The 19,209-nt window shown below is 39.2% G+C and overlaps 1 protein-coding gene across 5 annotated transcripts in view; it reads right to left on the bottom strand.

The window, feature by feature from the left end:
* Positions 1-19,209, bottom strand: part of LOC126162809 (ubiquitin carboxyl-terminal hydrolase 45) — a 161,540-nt gene that overhangs the window by 113,367 nt on the left and 28,964 nt on the right. For all 5 annotated transcript variants that reach the window (XM_049919550.1, XM_049919549.1, XM_049919552.1 and 2 more), the window contains exon 5: positions 1,095-1,210. In XM_049919550.1, coding sequence (XP_049775507.1) covers positions 1,095-1,210 — 116 coding nt within the window. The remainder of the gene's footprint in view (positions 1-1,094; positions 1,211-19,209) is intronic.

Here is a 19,209-nt window from a genome sequence, read left to right as displayed (position 1 = left end):
CCCCAGGAAGTACCACTGAGGACACACAGGGCAATGAGTAGCCAGGTAAACCACATGGGAGGACCAAGAAAGTTTTGCATCAGACATGAGTCCCAGGAATTTTGTAGTTTCAGTAAATGGAAGAGCAACAGGCTAAGGTGTAAAGATGGTGGAAAAAAGCTATTGTGCTGCCAGAATTTCATACAAACTGTTTTTTCAGTGGAAAAGTCAAAGCCATTGTCGATGCTCCACAAGTGAAGACAATGGAGACATCAGTGAAGACGCCACTCAAGAAGGCATGTCCATGGAGAAATGCAAGAGATCAAAAATTCGTCAACGAAAAGGAAGCCAGACATGCCTGGCAGTAGACAGGCCATAATAGGGTTAATGTCTATAGCAAAGAGGATGACCTTAAGATCAGGACCTTGAGGCATCCCATTCTCCAAGATAAAGGTGTCTGAAGAGGGTGAACCCAAACGTACCTTCATGCCAGCTTAGAGCCTTCTATTTTAGGATATATACAAGTGACCTGCCAAATATCAGCCGAATCGGTTGACCATGTCTGAGGGCTTCCCCTCAGTTCTATTTGCTGCAAAGTCTGCTATCCAAATGTAACCTGCACCAACACTCCATATAAATATATTATTTTTACTACACAATGATTGGAATTGTACTGAGAGCTTTACACAAGTCAAAAAAATTTGCCATCAACTGGATCCCTGCTGTTAGAGCCCTCTTTATGTACTGGAGGCACCTGAATTTTGCTTTGTCTCTAGTCACCTGCCTCATGTACTAGCCAACTGGAACAGCTGTTACTAGAAGGGGAGCTAGCTCTTCAGAATTCTGAATTTACTTATTATCTTATTAGATATAGCACAATTTTCTCTATCAAGTGTCTGAGTTGTCTTTTAGTTTTACATTCTCTTATTTCTGATCTGTTATTTTTACAGTTGTGCAACAATTGAAACAAGAAACTTTTAGGATCTTTTTGGTAATGCAGTTGCAAATCTTTTTGTCATTAGCAATTTTGTTTTCCACGTGGTATTCCAATCCATCATTGTACACATTATACAGCAAATACATCAAAAAGTAACAATTTATATTTTGATGCTTACCATTTAAATGTGGCTCCTTTGCTGGCTTTGGACATTCTAGACGCTTCAGGAACTCGACACATTCATGTACTTTCTTCCTGCAGACTGGATCTATTTCTGTGTCACATTCGTAACACCTAGAAATTAAGTTTTTTTGTTAGTGTCAATATTTAAATGAGACGCTGATATTTTAATGCACTTTTTTTTTCTTTTTTAACTTCTATTGACACCCTACTGATTCATATCTACCAAAGACTTCTGCAACCGTGACCTGGCAGTAAACTGTCTTTTCAATGTGGTGCCTGTCAGAACCAAATCTGTTGTACACTGCCACCTCCAATTCTACTACTTGTCATTTGCAGTTTTTAATATTTGAATCTTTCTATTCTCCATGTTTGATACTCATCATCACGCTCATTCCACATGTGCCTATTCACACACCATCACTGTTAACCTCTCACCTATTTATCCAGTCACTTCTTCTGTAATTACATCTTACACCTTCTCCCCAATCCTCAGAAACTTCTTCCGCCCACCTAACAGCAAACACATGATATTTCACAGTTCCCAACACAACATAAGTGTTAGACTAACATAAATGTAAATATGGATGTGTACAAATTTGTTCAGTACCGTAAAATTTTGGGAGCCAAGAAAATTTGCTCATCTAGTTGTATGCTATTACTTCTAACCACAAGATAAGCTGCATTAACTTGGTGAAAAATAGATTTTTTTAAATTTTTTGCCAGCACTGTATACATAGATTAAAATTTGTGATGACAAAATTGTGTAAAAGATATAAATTCCTTTTTTCACCTAGGATGTATTTATTAGCAAACAATGATTAGCTGATTTTAGTTTTAAGCCATTTTTAAGTGGATGTGTAGTTATATTGAAATGGCTTAAGCAAAATCTGGGACTTGAATCTGGATCCCTACCTTATCTCTCTCTCTCTCTCTCTCTCTCTCTCTCTCTCTCTCTCTGGAGATGGAGGCGTGCGCAACCACACAAACAACACAAACCACACATACCACACAAACCACACAAACCCCACAAAAACCACAAACACAAACACACACACACACACACACACACACACACACACACACACACACACACACACACACACACCAATTTCAACCAAACTTGTTAAGATTTTAGTACCCAGAGACAATCGATTATCATTATTTATGGGAATGGAGACAGGAGTGGGAAAATAGTGACATGTAAAGCCTCTTTTACATAAGAGTGAGTACCAGTGAACACAACTGTACATAAATTCGAAGACAATTTACAGTGTTCATTACCACTCACTTATACCTGTCAATGACCATTTACATTGGAGGGAATGGCAGAGAACATAAAATATAGTGTATAGAATGCTAATACTACAAAATCTGCAATTTATTTATTTATTTATTTTCAACTGCCTTATAGGTTTCACTTCATACAACACACAAGTTATAGCCACAATACAAATCTGGGGTATTCAGATACAATTATTTTGGATAGTAAGAGCGCTATTTTTGAGAAAACATGCAAAATGGCCTAAGGAAAGAAAAATGTAGGCAGCTGGGTTTTTGTTCAAGTGTGAAATGCGTGGAGGTACTGCAGTTATCACTAAACTGCACCTCCAGCCTTTATTAAGATAATTCTAAATCCCGTCACATATGTTGGTTGACACTTTTTGCTGGCTTCTATTGCAACAGAAGAAAATTTAAAAGCAGAGTACTAATTACTGATTAGCAACACAACCTCAAGAAAAGTTAGTAATTATACAGATTTTTTAGCAACTGGAGACAGTTAAATTAATACCCTAACAGTTTCGTACTTTAATAGTAGGTACATCTACATCTACATCTACATTTATACTCCGCAAGCCACCCAACGGTGTATGGCGGAGGGCACTTTACGTGCCACTGTCATTACCTCCCTTTCCTGTTCCAGTCGCGTATGGTTCGCGGGAAAAACGACTGTCTGAAAGCCTCTGTGCGCGCTCTAATCTCTCTAATTTTACATTCGTGATCTCCTCGGGAGGTATAAGTAGGGGGAAGCAATATATTCGATACCTCATCCAGAAACGCACCCTCTCGAAACCTGGCGAGCAAGCTACACCGCGATGCAGAGCGCCTCTCTTGCAGAGTCCGCCACTTGAGTTTGTTAAACATCTCCGTAACGCTATCACGGTTACCAAATAACCCTGTGACGAAACGCGCCGCTCTTCTTTGAATCTTCTCTATCTCCTCCGTCAACCCGATCTGGTACGGATCCCACACTGATGAGCAATACTCAAGTATAGGTCGAACGAGTGTTTCGTAAGCCACCTCCTTTGTTGATGGACTACATTTTCTAAGGACTCTCCCAATGAATCTCAACCTGGTACCCGCCTTACCAACAATTAATTTTATATAATCATTCCACTTCAAATCATTCCGCACGCATACTCCCAGATATTTTACAGAAGTAACTGCTACCAGTGTTTGTTCCGCTATCATATAATCATACAATAAAGGATCCTTCTTTCTATGTATTCGCAATACATTACATTTGTCTATGTTAAGGGTCAGTTGCCACTCCCGTCACCAAGTGCCTATCCGCTGCAGATCTTCCTGCATTTCGCTACAATTTTCTAATGCTGCAACTTCTCTGTATACTACAGCATCATCCGCGAAAAGCCGCATGGAACTTCCGACAGTTCTGACAGTTCTGGATGTCTGCAGTAATATATACAATTTGCAAAGCACTTCAGGATTTTATTAAAATTTGCATGAGGAAGACAATCTCAATAAAATACTATTAATAGAATAAACAATGGACAATCCAGGATGGAATGTAACATGTTATGAGAAGGAAAGTTGCTACTCACCACACAGCGAAGATGCTGAGTCGCAGATAGGCACAACAAAAAGACTTTCACACTTAAAGCTTTCGGCCAATGGCCTTCGTCAATAACACACACACACACACACACACACACACACACACACACACACACACACACACACTACTTGATAAAATCTGCGATGTATTTTGTTGTAAAGGAGATAGAGAGAAAGCAATATTCATTTATTAGATAGTTCCACCAAAAGCTTCTAAAATAATAGTGATACATCTGTGATATAATCACAGCTACGTTGAATGTTAGCCGTGAGAATAATCAGAACTTCCATATATATTTAATTTCACATTAGTCACATGGAATTTATTATCTTTCTTAAGCCCCCACTTTCATCTTTGAGTGCTTTGGTGACTTCTGACCAAGTATTCTATTTTCCTTACAGATTCTGTGCTGTGGGTCTCCTGGATCCCACAAGCATCTGGAACACCTATATTCTTCTTGTTAGCAACATAACATTCTCTTCTAACCAATCCACTGCTCACACAACACATGTTCAATAACAAAAGTAGTTGTGCACAAAACATCAAATGAATGCTTACTGTGCAGCAAGCAAGCGCTGTAGTGGAGAGTGCATGATCTTGCTTAGGTGGTTCACTGACAGATCAACACTAGCGGAAAATAGGTGAATGCAAACTAAACATGACCAAATGCTGTTTGCTCATGCTCACTTACTATTTACACCAAAAAGAATGCTAGTTTGCTTGTGTTTACTCTGGTGTAAACTAGACTCGAGCACAAGCCTTGAACACACGGAGAAATTTCAAGGAAACTTGGTACATACTTAACTCAGTATTTGGAGAAATATGCAGCTGATGAAAGATACACTCAGCACATTTAATGTTGTGCAAAGGTGACATGTAAAAATAATCGTTAACAAACTACATTATACCTGGATCAGAATAACAAAGTAATTGATAGTGAAGTACAGTTGAGTGTGGAACGGGGGATGTTGCTCATTAGCCGGTGAGTATGCACGGATTATCGTTTTAACAGCAACAGCTGTGCGGTTCCTTGTTGGACTATCTATTAATACCACCGTTAATGTGTGGTATTGAGTTCACTTTACAGGGTCGTTATAGCCTTGTGGCTTAACCAAAGTACTTCCATGTATAAAATGACAATGTGTCCCTAGAACTTGTATAGCTCAACAAAAGAAGCAGGAAGCGCACTGTTTTTACAATAACCAGAATGAATCATGTTCAGTTGTCATATTCGATATGTAAGGGGTGTTAAAATGGATCTGAATCATTCATGCAAATACAATAACTAACAATATTGAAATAACATAAACTGCTCGAGTACTTACCAATCACTGTAGCATGCACGTATAGTTTTATACTTGTGCAGAGGATTATTCCTTAATAATGAGAAGATTTATTGTGCAACTGCAGTACATGCCATTTGGTCAAAAATAGGAAATACAAACAGAAAAATAAAGATTAATTAAGCCAGAGGGTAAATGCCACCAACTGCAGAATCACTTTCTTCCTCGACACTGTCATTATCTGACCTCTGGTCCATCGACGAGCCACTGGAGTTGCCCAAGGATATAATTATATTTTCAATATTACCCTCTACACTCCTTTCACTTTTCCATGTTTCTTTAAAAATGGTTTCTGTGTGACATACATTTCTCCACTTCTCTGGCATTATTTGTGCAACTGCATCATGTTGAAGACAGTCCAAGTTTGTTATGCATGTTTCCGTCCTCAACCTCTTTTCATGTGTGTGCAGTTTAGATGAACCAGCTCTTTCCCTTTTTGCACAGTATTTCTCCTTACAAATTTTGATGGCAGTATTTTTGTGTATCTTCAAGCCATCTGCAGTTCCTTCAACTACCTTCGTTAGAGGCAATACAAGCCATGATGTTAGAGGCATATATTTCTGTAAAGTAGGTATCATGATGGATGTTTTCGGTTATTCTTCAAGCCATATCTTGTACCCTGCTACGTGGATATTCTACTGTGAAAAAATTAATCGCAAAAATTTCGCCGGGCCCTTTTGTACGTTTTAACTCTTTCATGTGTACAGGTAACACAGACAAATCATCAAGTACAATATTTTCAGAACCTTTCATTTACTGTATTTTAATGTCATATTCCTGTAAAAACAGCATCCACCACAGTAATCAACTATGCAATAATCGACTGCTCATTAAAAAGGATAAAGGTTGGTGATCCGTATATAAATTTATTTCTGACCCCCTTATTAGTGTTTGGAATCTTTGAATACCCCATAATAGTTCCTTTTCTGTGGCTTTAATTCATGTTTGTCAAGACTCCGGCTAGCAAAAGCTATAGATCTGTGATCTGTACTTTCCAGACCCCACTCTCCTTGGAAAAGTTCTGATGCTATACCATACTCAGATGTATCTGTTGAAATTTTAAATGGCTCATCCGTAACCGGATAGTGTAATATGGGTGATTCGACTAGTGCTCTTTTTACATTGGTCTCTTGGTCCCAAACCCACAGTATTCCCTTCCTTAATAAATGTTTCTTGAGTCTTTTAGCTCTTGACTTCATATATATCATCTATAGTACCCGGCCATTCCAATAAATCCCTTCAATTGTCTTATGTTTCTAGGGGGTGGACACTCCTTAATGGCCTTTATACGTTCCGGATCTAGTCTAATTCCTTGCACTCCTACGATATGCCCTAAAAACTTAAGCTCTTGCCTCGCAAAGTGCGATTTAGACAATTTTACTGTAATACCTTTTTCTTTAAACCTTTTCAGAGTTTTACTCAAGGTCAGGCAATGCTCTTCCCAAGTAGATGAGATTTCGAATATATCATCTACATATATTACTAAACCCTTTAACAATTCCCTTCCTAACGCCTCGTCCAGTGCCCGTATAAACACAGATACTGAGATATGTAGCCCGAATGGCAACATATTAAAATGATAAGATTTCCCATCAAATAGAAACACTGTATCTTTCTTTGATTCAGGATGTATCCGAATTTGCCAATACCCAGCAGTCAGGTCCATCGTGCTAAAACACTGTGCTTTCTCAAATTTGGACAATAATTCATCGATGTTAATGTGTGTGTCTCGTTCCGTCTCTATATGCTTATTCAAAGTACGAGCATCTAGTACCAACCGCACATCTCCTGCAGCCTTTTTTACTACTACCAAGGGGTTATTCATGACGCTGGTACTACATTCTACTACAAGGGGCGTTTGAAAAGTCCATGCAAAGTCCGAGTGATGGCACCACCGGCACATGTCGAGGTCATGTTTAGGTAATAGCATCTTTGGAAAGAACACACACCAAGTTTCAGCCATATTGGTCTATTTCCTTGTGTTTGGCATTCGTGTGAATCAAGGAAGTCGAGTGATTGTCAAAAAATGGACGAAAAAGATTTTCATGTCGTGATTAAACATTACTTTATGAAAGACAAAATGCCTCAGGAGACTAAAGAGAAGCTTGATAAACATTATGGTGACTCAGCACCTTCGATTAGAACAGTTTATAATTGGTTTCAAAATTTTCAGAGTGGCCACATGAGCACAAGTGATGCTGACTGTTCTGGATGCCCTGTGCAGGTTACAACTCCAGAAATCACTGATAAAATCCATTATATGGTAATGGATGACAGAAGAGTTAAGGTGTGCGAGATTGCTAGTGCTGTGCGCATCTTGAATGAATGGGTACATGATATTTTGCATAAATGTTTGCACATGAGAAACCTGTCCACAAGATGGGTTCCGTGATTGCTCACGCTTGACCAAAAACGGAATCGCGTGAAGTGTTGCAAGAATGGTTTGCAGCTGTTCAGGAAGAATCCGCAGGACTTTAAGCGTCATTTCATTACTGTGAATGAAACATGGATGCATTACTATACTCCTGAGACCAAACAACAATCTAAACAATGAGTTACCAAGGGAGAATCTGCACCAAAAAAGGCAAAGACCATTCTTTCGGCCGGAAAGATTACGGCGACTCTTTTGGGGTTCACAAGGGATAATCCTCATTGACTACCTGGAAAAGGGTAAAACTATTACAGGTGAATATTAATCATCGTTATTGGACCATTTGAAAGCTGAGGTGCAAGAAAAACACCAGCAATTGGACCACAAAAAAGTCATTTTCCATCATGACAATGCACCAGCACACAGCTCAGCAGTTGTGGTCACAAAATTAATGGAAATAGGAATCCAACTCATTTCACATCCCCCTATTCTCCAGACTTGGCTCCCTCGGACTATTATTTGTTCCCTTATTTGAAGAAATGGCTGGCGGGATAAATATTTTATTCAAACGAGGTGGTGATTGCAGCAACTCATAGCTATCTTGCAGACTTGGACAATTCCTAGTATTCGAAAGAGATCAACAAATTAGAATAGCATTGGGTGAGGTGTATAAGTCTAAAAGGAGACTATGTCGAAAAACAAAAAAGGTTTACCCAAAACACATAAGGGTGGTTTTTTTTTTTTTTTTTTTTTTTTTTTTTTTTTTTTTTTTTTTTTTTTTTTTTTGCACGGACTTTTCAAACACCCTTTGTATGTTATTGTCAATCATTTTGTCAATTTCTTCCTTAACTGCTTCTTTTAAACTTACTGGTATTGGATAAGGCTTACAGAAAAATGGATTACTACCTTCGATTTTAAATTTACATACATAGTCACTAATACTACCCGAACTATCAGAAAATACTATTTCATATTCCAATAGAATTTTAGACAAATCTAATTTTTGTTCACTGGTTAATATTGGCAATTCATTTATTTTGTTTTGTGTGTCAGCACGGTGTGATATGTGACTTGCGTTATCAATCACTGGTGACAATCTTGCTGTAGCAGTTAGTCTCAGACATCGACTCTTAGTTGTTTGTTTACTAATATAGCTGTCCGTCACAAACTTTACACAATATTTGTAGTCACCTTTTCCAAAACAAAGAAGACTCTCCTCAAAATTCAATATGATGTTAAATTCTGATACCCAGTCTAAGCCAAATAACATATCCCTATTGATATTTTCTACTACTAAGAGTGTCTGATGAAATGGGATATTCCCAATGTTGCAGTTCACCTGGGTCTCATGTTTTATAACTTTGCTCTTTGTTCCAGTAATACCAACTATGTACACTCCCGTTACTGGTAATACCAGTAAGTGATATTTCGTTCATAGTGTGTGAAAGAAAACGCTAGAAATAAGTGACACTTCACTACCGGAATCTATAAATATATTAACTTCTCTACTTTTCCTATTATTATTATTGGATGTGGATTAATGGCAGTTAAGCTCGGTTCTTCCAGTAACAACCATTCTTTTGTTGGTATTTTATGCATGAAATTAACATACCTATTATAAACCAAGCCTCCTAATATATTTCTAAGACCTGGGCCCCGGCCCTAGATCCAGATCGCTCTAGGTTAAATTGGCATCATGTCTCTTCAAATTACTATTACTGTTATTACTACCCCTTCTGAAATTGTGATTTTCACTTTGATGCACGTTCTCGTTGTGGTCTTTGTTTAAGGCATCAAGTGTGTCTTTAAAGGATAATAATTCTTCTACGGTTTTCCACCCACTAAATAATATATCCTTCCTTGCGTAAATGGGTAAACATCTTATTAAAATTCGCACCAACCCTTCTTCTTCCAAGGGCTTATCTAAGTGCTCTCGTTAAATGACAGTCAAAATACTTTCGCATCATACCCCACGAACTGTTGTAATACTTTGGGTCCTAAAAGCTGGATATTAGTTTTTCCTGGGTGCATGCTGACCAATACTTCTCCTTAAACTTTTTCTGGAAGTCTGCCAAAGACAAGAAATTCTCTACGTTCACTGTGCCCCACTCTGAAGCTTCTCCTAAAAGGTACCCCAACGCAAATTCAATCTTTGTTGAATCTTCCCAGTTTTTTGGCAAGGCTCGATTAAACCATTTCAGAAAATGAGTAGGATGTACTTCCCCGTCTGGCTTAAACTTTGGAAACTGTCTTGATAGCCCAGAATTTGCCCCTTATTGTAGGTCAGTTTTGACCTCACTGGTTAACACCATGTTAAGAGAAGTCACCTTGTCTACCTTATCCTGGATAAGTTTGAATTCTTTCCATAAATTATCTATGGCTCTCTTAGTATCATTAAGTTCTGAAGCTAAATCTGAAGAAACATTGTCGGGAGTTACCCTCTCGGCAACTTTTCGGTCGATTATTTCCTCTACCTGTTCCTCCAGATTACTTATATTTACTATTGTCTGAAGTGGCTAGTTTCCTCTTTAACATTTCGTTCCAAGTCATCTACTCGAATGCTCATGACTGCAATTTGACCATAGGTATTAATTTATCCTGTTTGTCCAAACTCTCCTTTAAGGTGTGCAGCCTATGCTTTACAGCATCGACTGTAACAGTGCATATGCTTTGAAATGATCCTAACTTTTCGTAAAGTTCAGTTTCTACATTATTACATTTATCTACAATATCAAATTCTAGTTTTTTAGCTAAGTCCTGAAATTGGTTATTCTGTGCCTGGCTAAAGTCAGTGAACAGTTGGTTTACATGGATAGTCAGGGAATTACTTAATTCATTCTTTAAATCTAATTGCAAACTCTCCACTTCATAATTTAAGGCATTGAATTTAGCATTTAAAACCTCACTCTGTGCTTCTAGTTTTTCACTTAAAGTAGCACTTAGTTCCTTTCTTACAGCAGCTGAATCCGTCTTCTGTTCATATCATCTATCATTTAACTGAGTGTTTACTGAGTCTTAAATTAGACTTAGTTCTTGTCTTAAAGTAGCTGAATTTGCACTCTGCGCGTCTAATCTAGAATTTAATTGTAAACTCTGAGCCTCTAGATTTTTACTTAAAAGTAGTAATCTGGGCGCTTTGAGCTTTGATTACATTCACTACTTCAGACCAGTCTGGCATTTCCCTAGTCACTCTAATAGCTGTGGCTGGTTCTGCTAGTTGCTGTTCTTGATCCGTATTCTTTCTACTTTTGGATCAAGTTATCATTAAAAAAATTCACCCCTGAGTAATAACTATGCCTGCCCGGTTAGTCGTGTGGTATGTTGGCGTTGCTGCGCAAAGAAGTTCGCCATGCAGGCATACACCACAATTACTCTACCACGCAAACATAGGGGTTACACTCGTCTGGTATAAGACATACCCTGGAGGGGTCCACCGGGGGCCGAACCGCACAATAACCCTGAAAGAGTGGTTCAGTGTGGGGCGGCAGAGGGGTGAAGTGGACTGCGGTAGTCGCTGTGGGGTTGTGGACCACTGCGGCTGCGGCAGGGATGGAGCCTCTCTGTCATTTCTAGACCCCCGGTTACCATACAATACAATACAATAATAACTATACTAACAGTCTATTATTGAACAGTGTCCTTAACTTCACACTCAGTTAATTGTCTTTCACATAGAGTTTTAAGCTGCGTTGATGAGCAGGTGTGGACTCAGCGCCGGTGAACACCACAGGCGCCGGCAGCGTCAAAGGTTGGTTTCAGCAACAGTGTCAGTGAACAGATTTCTAGTCAGCACCGATGAGCAGCAGCTGGCGTCATTGGCGAAAGTTGATAGTTACAGGGTCCATGCCCCCACAATGTGTGCGAGTGCTGCTTACTCCCCACACTGGATCTTCGTCGTCGAATAGTTTTCGTCATAACTCTTCTTAGTCTAAACTGTTGAAATTTTCCTTGCGTCTTTTCTTGTATAGTATTTATTAATTTTCACTCCTTTTTGCCGTTTATGCAGAATCCAACTCTGTGAACCATTTCCCTATCTTGTTACTAATGGTTGCTATGGCAACTCGCAATATCCTTTTATCTTGATTTTGTTTCGAAATCCCTCTTTCTTCGAGTCCTGATCACGTCAGTCGCCACGTTCTAACAGTTTCGGCAACAAGAGAAATGGTGCAAAGCTGGATTACTAACTTCATACTTCTCTTATTACAGTTGACTTACTTGAAACTTTTAGCCGATCCTCTTCTCTGAATATGCGGCTGAAATCTATCTCCACAGCTTCTTCAAAGAAATAATGCTGGTTAGAGGAACTAACAAATATTCTCTCTCTCCCTGGAAATAATTCGGTAACCTCATACTTTCAGTTCAGTTCCGGTATATTTTTATCTCCACAAGTTTCACATAAACATACAAGTTCTTGTAACTCAACTATGACAACTCCCATTAGACACAATTAAACATAATCACAATTGCCTGGTTTTAACAACCAAACAATTTATAGAAGTCCCCTGCATCTTGCCTTGTTTAGAGTTAAGATATGAAGTTAGTTAAAAGTCTATATTCAAATGTTCGTTTTTTAACAACAATCACACATCACATTCACTAACACAGCAAAGAGTAGCATTTAATTACTCCGTGTCCTCTCCTACAGCGTCTGTGGCGCTTGCGTCAAACACTTGTCAGTGCCGTTCATCTGTTGCAGCTCCTATCTTCCCTCAATCAACGTCAATCCTGCACACGCAGACAGATGTTGTGCAGTAAATGGGCTCTCTCTCACACTTATCTTTAAAATATCGCATGTTCCAGGCGGCAGAAGGTCGAGTGGTTCAAAAATGGCTCTGAGCACTATGGGACTTAACTGCTGTGGTCATAAGTCCCCTAGAATTTAGAAGTACTTAAACCTAACTAACCTAAGGACATCACACACATCCATGCCCGAGGCAGGATTTGAACCTGCGACCGTAGTGGTCGTGCGGTTCCAGACTGTAGCGCCTTTAACCGCTCGGCCACTCCGGCCAGCAAGGTCGAGTGGTTCCAGAATTTACGTGTAAATTCTCGAAGCACTACAATATTCTCACACATTGGTCATCTTGCGTAAAAGGAAATTTACTTTGAAAGTAACGCTTTTCAAACCACCATTCGGAATTTTTCCCACGACCTGATAGAAAGAGGTTTGTTCCAGCAGTTGCCAGAGCGCACCAGATAACAGGCATCACTGCACTTGCGCAACTACAATGACGTAGGAAGCCTGTTTGTTCGTACGTGTAAAACATTAAAAGCTCTTACACTATGTCATAAAAGAAACAAGACATCAGAGGATAATCCAATAGTATCAGAATTTTGAGAAGCATACTAAAATGCAAAATTCGGTTTAAAGTGCACATTGGTATGTCCAGATTCCCAATGAAGTAGGCTGGTTTTCTGGAAGTAAATTTTCTTCAAGTACCAGTACTGTATTATCTCATTTGGTTCTTTATTATGGCATAACGCCCTATGCGCTAGAAGATGAAAATGTGCACTAGAAATGCAGCAAACAGTTGAAACTAGCCAATAGTGTGGAATGAAACACTTCATTTCAAATAAATTGACTGCCTCAGTGGAAAAGATTAATGAAAGCCAAATTTCTGTAGCAAACCGGCCAAAAAAACTTCAGCATTCTACAAGGTGGTTAATGCTAATAACACATTTTAGCCTTCCGTAGCTATGTGGATGTATTTAATTCATTCGATAGCTCACGGACACAGAAACCCATTCTGTTTTTATTTGATGTGAGAGCATTAAACGAAGAGAAAACAGCAAAATCACTAAACATAAATATGGGTCACGTGGAGACTACCCACCTCCCCACTACAACTCAGATCGTCTGTGCATCAGCCCTGGATTTACGATATTCCCCCTCCCCCCTCCGCTCCGGCCCCGAGCAGTTGAGATAGAACTTTACAAAAAATATGTACATTTTGTAGCACACATCTTTCTGAAGATGTCTGATACATAAAACACATATATGTTCGAGGAAATGTAAGATATGTTATTTGGTTTTAGGTGTGCTAAAGTGCAGTGCCATGCCTCTTCACACAGTATTCTTCTATTGTATGTCAGTGAATTTCACTATGCGGAATTCAAACACATATATTTTGAAATGGATGCCATTCAGGGCAGGTTTGACATCCTACCGCTCTTTAAAAAAAGCTCGCAATTACTACTGGATAGGGTTATTTGTAGCTGGGAGAACAAGAGCTCTTCAGAAAATTTGCACACTTTATTCCCTACTAGCTCGTAACTTGCTGTTTCATGTGACATAAAATTAGATAATGGATACATAAACCAGTAAAGACAAGAGACAAGCAAGACAGTAGTCATTTCTTAAATCCTTAGGTCCTAGTAATTTTTTCTCTATACTCTTGCTACAGCTTTACATGGGGTGCTTTCCTTTCTGCAAAAGAAACTATTACCTCATCAAAGTTTGTCAAACATTCTGCTACATCAAAAATCGAAATGTCATTGTCTAATACTGAAGTAGCTGTCAATACAAATAGAACCCAAGACTCGCATGGTTTCTCGATCTGATTATGTTTATTTTGTCACTGTCTGCTAGATAAAACAAAATAGGCCTTTCTAATATTGCAGCCACTGTAACATACAGCAAATAAACCAGACTGTTTTGGCACATATGGTCATTTTTATAACACAGCAGAATATAATTCACAAAGTACCAATATCAAATGCCTAATATGCCTGGGGCAGATACCCCAGTTTGCGACAACCCCCCCCCTCCCCCCGATCGAAGCCTGCTCCATATGGGTGAATCTGGCAGCTTGGGAGCGCCACAAAAATTTTTCTGGGTAGCATCTGACTGTTTGCTGCTACTGCTTCCACAGCTAACAGCCGCACTTAAGTTTTATTTCCATTTTTTCTCTCGTTCATGTTTCATTGCTGCAGTATTATTCTGCAGTATCGAGGTACAGTAATTTCCTTTTTGGGTTCTTACCAGTTATAATCAAAAAAATTCAATTAGGAACTACAATAATGAAAAATTTCCGGAATTCTAAGAAATTCCCAGGTTTTTCCCAATTTTCTCGCAGATTTTTAAAATTCCCGGGTTTTTCCCAGATCTCCCTGTTGTGCCGGATCACATATACCCCGGGATTGCTCTGATTGGACAAAGCCATCTCCAACATGTGAATTACCAACTATCAAATACTTTTAATCAAACTATAGGGGTATTTTACTCCCAACTGACAGTAATATTTTTTCTTAGTAAGCTGCACAATTTCTTAGTTAGGCTGAAATTTCTACAGGCTTTCTTTATAATAGTAAGACACAGATCAACCAAGTTCATTTTTACACAATAGATAGAATTCATACCTTTTCCTATATTATATAAGGTCTGGATTTAAAAAATTGGCAGGTGTTAACTCACCAAACCTAACCATAGACACGGTCACTGCAGGAACTAACTTGATCACATGATTTACTATTAACCTCATTAATAATATTATTGAAAGGGTACATTGTTACGATAGAGAGGAGACATGGCGTCACAGACAGGCACAATGAAAAGACTGCTATACATTTAAGTTTTCAGTCAAAACTCCTCCTCCTGAAGAATAAAAGAAACACACATTCTCACAAGCACAATTCACACACATGGCTACTGCCATTGTCCGCGGTGGCTGATTCCATCCTGAACTTTCCATTGTTTGTTAACCTCATTAAAATGTGTTGACAATGATGAGGAGAAGGCAATGGCAGTGATAATAGAAGTGAGGAGATATGCAACCAAATTTTGACAATCGAAAGTTAGATATGTCAATGGTATGCAAATTAGGGAAGGAGGGTCATGTTGTTGATCTGATCTGGATTCAAATGGCTCTGAGCACTATGCGACTTAACTTCTGAGGTCATCAGTCACCTAAAACTTAAAACTAATTAAACCTAACTAACCTAAGGACATCACACACATCCATGCCCGAGGCAGGATTCGAACCTGCGACCGTAACGGTCACTCGGTTCCAGACTGCAGCGCCTAGAACCGCACGGCCACTCCGGCCGGCCGATCTGGATTCAGGTATTTGCCCCAAAGCAGAAGCAAAATCCATAGAGTAAGTATGTCGGTGGTAGGAATAATTTTGTTACTAGTTAAAAATTTCTGCAATACAAGGAATACCACCTTTGCAAATTTCAGCCTCTGTTGCATAGAACTAAGCTTCCAGCCTTAGAAAAAATTTTGAATAACTGTGTTCCCTCTATGGGTTCTGATTTCAAAAGGGGCAGAATAGACAAGTCATCATCTGCAAACAAGCAGACATACTTGCAATTAAGATTTATTACAGTCTATTTTGACAGAAAAATTAAGCATAAGGATTAAAGCAGCCAGTGGATTATTTAGAAGAAATATTGTTTCATGCTGATTTCAATGAAATAGAGGTTAGCAAAGTGACAGTTTGCAAGAAATACTGTCATACAAAAGTGACAATGTTTTACTGCAGTGCATGCAGGCTCCTACATAACAGCCAAACTCTGAACTATCATATGGAAATGGGCAGGAAAAATGTAAAAGACAAGGAAAGCAACATTTTTGACTAATTAAGGAGCATCAACCTTCACCTACTCTTTTTACTGACAAAATTTTGCAAGAAAATTGAGCCACCACACTGGTCGGGAACATGTACCCTCACTCCCAACCTGTAGCAAAATGGGAAGCCTCATCTAAAGGCAAGTTGTGGGTGCTGCTTTTTTGCTGCACTAGACTGTTACACTAAGACTATAATGTTGTATCTAGTTAGAACAACGTTGGCCATGGTGTTGGTAAGATGCATGAGCCATTTCGCTGAAGAGTTTGGCAACCAAATCTTATTGGACTATGGACTCCAATTTATGTCCCAAGCTTGGATCTGTGTAACATCGAACAGTGGGGCACATCACTGTACACAGGAGAGGTGTTTACCATGCAGCAGCCAATCCTGTCGAGAGACCTTTCTGCGAAGTTGAAAAGCCGACCCAGGTGCACTGATGAGGAAAACATGTGGGCCAAGTACATCCCACAATCTGAGAGCACAATAAACATTCTAATCCATGGCCGGTCACAGGCCGAATGGATGTCAGCAAAACATACAGCCACACCCCCTAGAGACAAGGAAAAATTATCCTCAGCCCCATATGTGAAAACAAAAACCGCTCCCCAGAACAAAAGAGGTAAGGAAGCACTACAAAAAGAATGGCTCATGGCAGAACTGCCAACAACTTCCATAAAGATAGGTGGCATGGTGTTGATTGGAACATTTGTGGCTCAGATCACCTAGATAAACAAGATATCCAAATTCTACCTCCTGTTTTTACGCCCTTATCAGGTAAAAAAGAAAAGGTGATCAGCAATCATTTGTACCTAGTAGTAGACACTGGCTTGAAAACAGATACCCAAAATAGCAATCTAAAGGCTTTCATCCACTAATGGATCCATTTCTCAGAAAATTCCTGAAATTAACATCAAAACCAGACATTATGTTTTTAGTTGTTTTGCTTTAATGTTGTTTCAGGTGTGGTTTGTTAGAAGTTTTTTATTTCTTTGGTTTCAACATTTCATTGACAGGGAACAGCAACTTTATTTAAATTCCTTAAATCGTTTGTTTATTAATGGTTCTGTCAACAGTTGCAGTTATTTATAAGGTGATCAGTTTCAGTTTCAAACCCTTACAGGTTCATTTTCATGCCTGGCCCACTGAGGCTGTATTAACAGTGCCTGATCTTAATAAAAACATGTTCGCAGAATGAATGCTACAATTCACACATCCCTCTTACCAAGTCAAACTGATTTTGACTCGCTCATCCTGCTAACATTTATAGAGCATGTGTTGCCACTCTATGTTATTATTAAGACCAGGCACTGTCAGTGCAGTCACAGTGGGCCAGGCTTGACAATGAACCTGTAAGGGTTTGAAACTAGTCCTCTAATAAATTACCACGCCTGTTGACAGAACCATTAATAAACGGTTTAAGAAAATTTTCCATTTGGCGTTTATTGTCCAGACAAGGACTGTGTTAGTTAGGTATATTTAAATTTAAGATTATAGACTCTTCACGGCAAGTAGTTCCACAAGAAGGATCCAGAGGCAAAATGTAAGAAACTTCCTCTGCTAGTAGAGGCATCACAAGTATTCAGGAGTGAACTCTGTTTCAGTTGTGAAAGAATCTGGAGATACAGACACTTGTCCTCAAGTAGGAATGGTTTGGCAAGAACGGAAATGACTTGGACCTGTTCTCCTATTGCAGGATACACCCTTCAGATGTTTGCCATTGCATGGTGTGGTTCTGACCGGCGCACCCTACTCCTTTTCTAAGTACCAGCCAATTGCAGATCAGATTGAAGGATCAATCTATGTCATTGATTGTCTCCAGATGAATACATAGCTCATACTAACCACAATCCTGAGGTGCAGTAAACATCAGTGCAAGCAATGTAAACTACACCAGTGGCAGCTGCTGTTTAAGAGTACAAGAGCATGTGAACACCCTAACTTTTGACACCTTGCAAATTTATTGGTTATTTTTCTTTGAATGACGTTAAAAGTAACGTAGATGCAGTAATCTGAAATACACAGCACAAAATCTACCCTGCTCTGCTACATATTGCTCCACTAGACTCAGCGAAACTTGGCACCGGGTCGTGAGCAAGCCTTCACTTGTGCACATTTTAAGGAACTGTGCAAGTGTAACTGACATAACATAATTGCCTTACAGACCAAATACATACAGATTTGATGAACAAAGTGTACAGTTCACAGTGTGCACTGCCAGCCCTTACCACTCAACTACTGGTTTACATCAATGCCACAGGTGGTAGCACACACATTCACCATAAACCCCACTATGTGGTAGCACACTCCACAGGTATGCACATTCACACACTATATACTAAAATTAGATCAGATATCAGTTTGTGGGGTCCTGAATGAGATATGATACATAAAGTTTTGGATTTTATAACAGAGTAATCCATTCTCACGAAAAACCATAAAACACATCACCATCGATTCTGAGACTGCAGCATTTATTCGTGCTCCAGACATCTGTTGATTTTATGGTTTATCTGTACTGTAGGGCCATATTGTATATATATTTGAACACTCATGAAAAGCTGTCTCACTGATTTCTTTGATATTCAAATAAATTGGTGGGTCGAAGACCGTGTGCTTTTGGCTCTTATGGCTCTCAGTGCCTCGTCTGTATTCTAGTCAAGTGACCTTGTTGGTTGATAGTACTACTTGAATTTAATCATTTTTGCAAATGGTGGTTTGTGTTTGGAGTTGGTTGTCTACTGTGCAGTAATCGGCTTTCCTGTGGAGTGTCAACATGAACTCTGTTGAACCTGTATTAAGTGGTTCAAATGGCTCTCAGCACTATGGGACTTAACATCTGAGGTCATCAGTCCCCTAGAACTTAGAACTACTTAAACCTAACTAACCTAAGGACATCACACACATCGAGGTAGGATTTGAACCTGCGACTGTAGCAGTCACGTGGTTCCAGACTGAAGCACCTAGAACCACTC

The sequence above is a fragment of the Schistocerca cancellata genome, chromosome 2 (assembly GCF_023864275.1).
Source record: "Schistocerca cancellata isolate TAMUIC-IGC-003103 chromosome 2, iqSchCanc2.1, whole genome shotgun sequence".
Lineage (NCBI taxonomy): Eukaryota > Metazoa > Arthropoda > Insecta > Orthoptera > Acrididae > Schistocerca > Schistocerca cancellata.
Note: the sequence above shows the minus strand (reverse complement) of the source record. Positions and strands in the feature narration are given on the sequence as shown.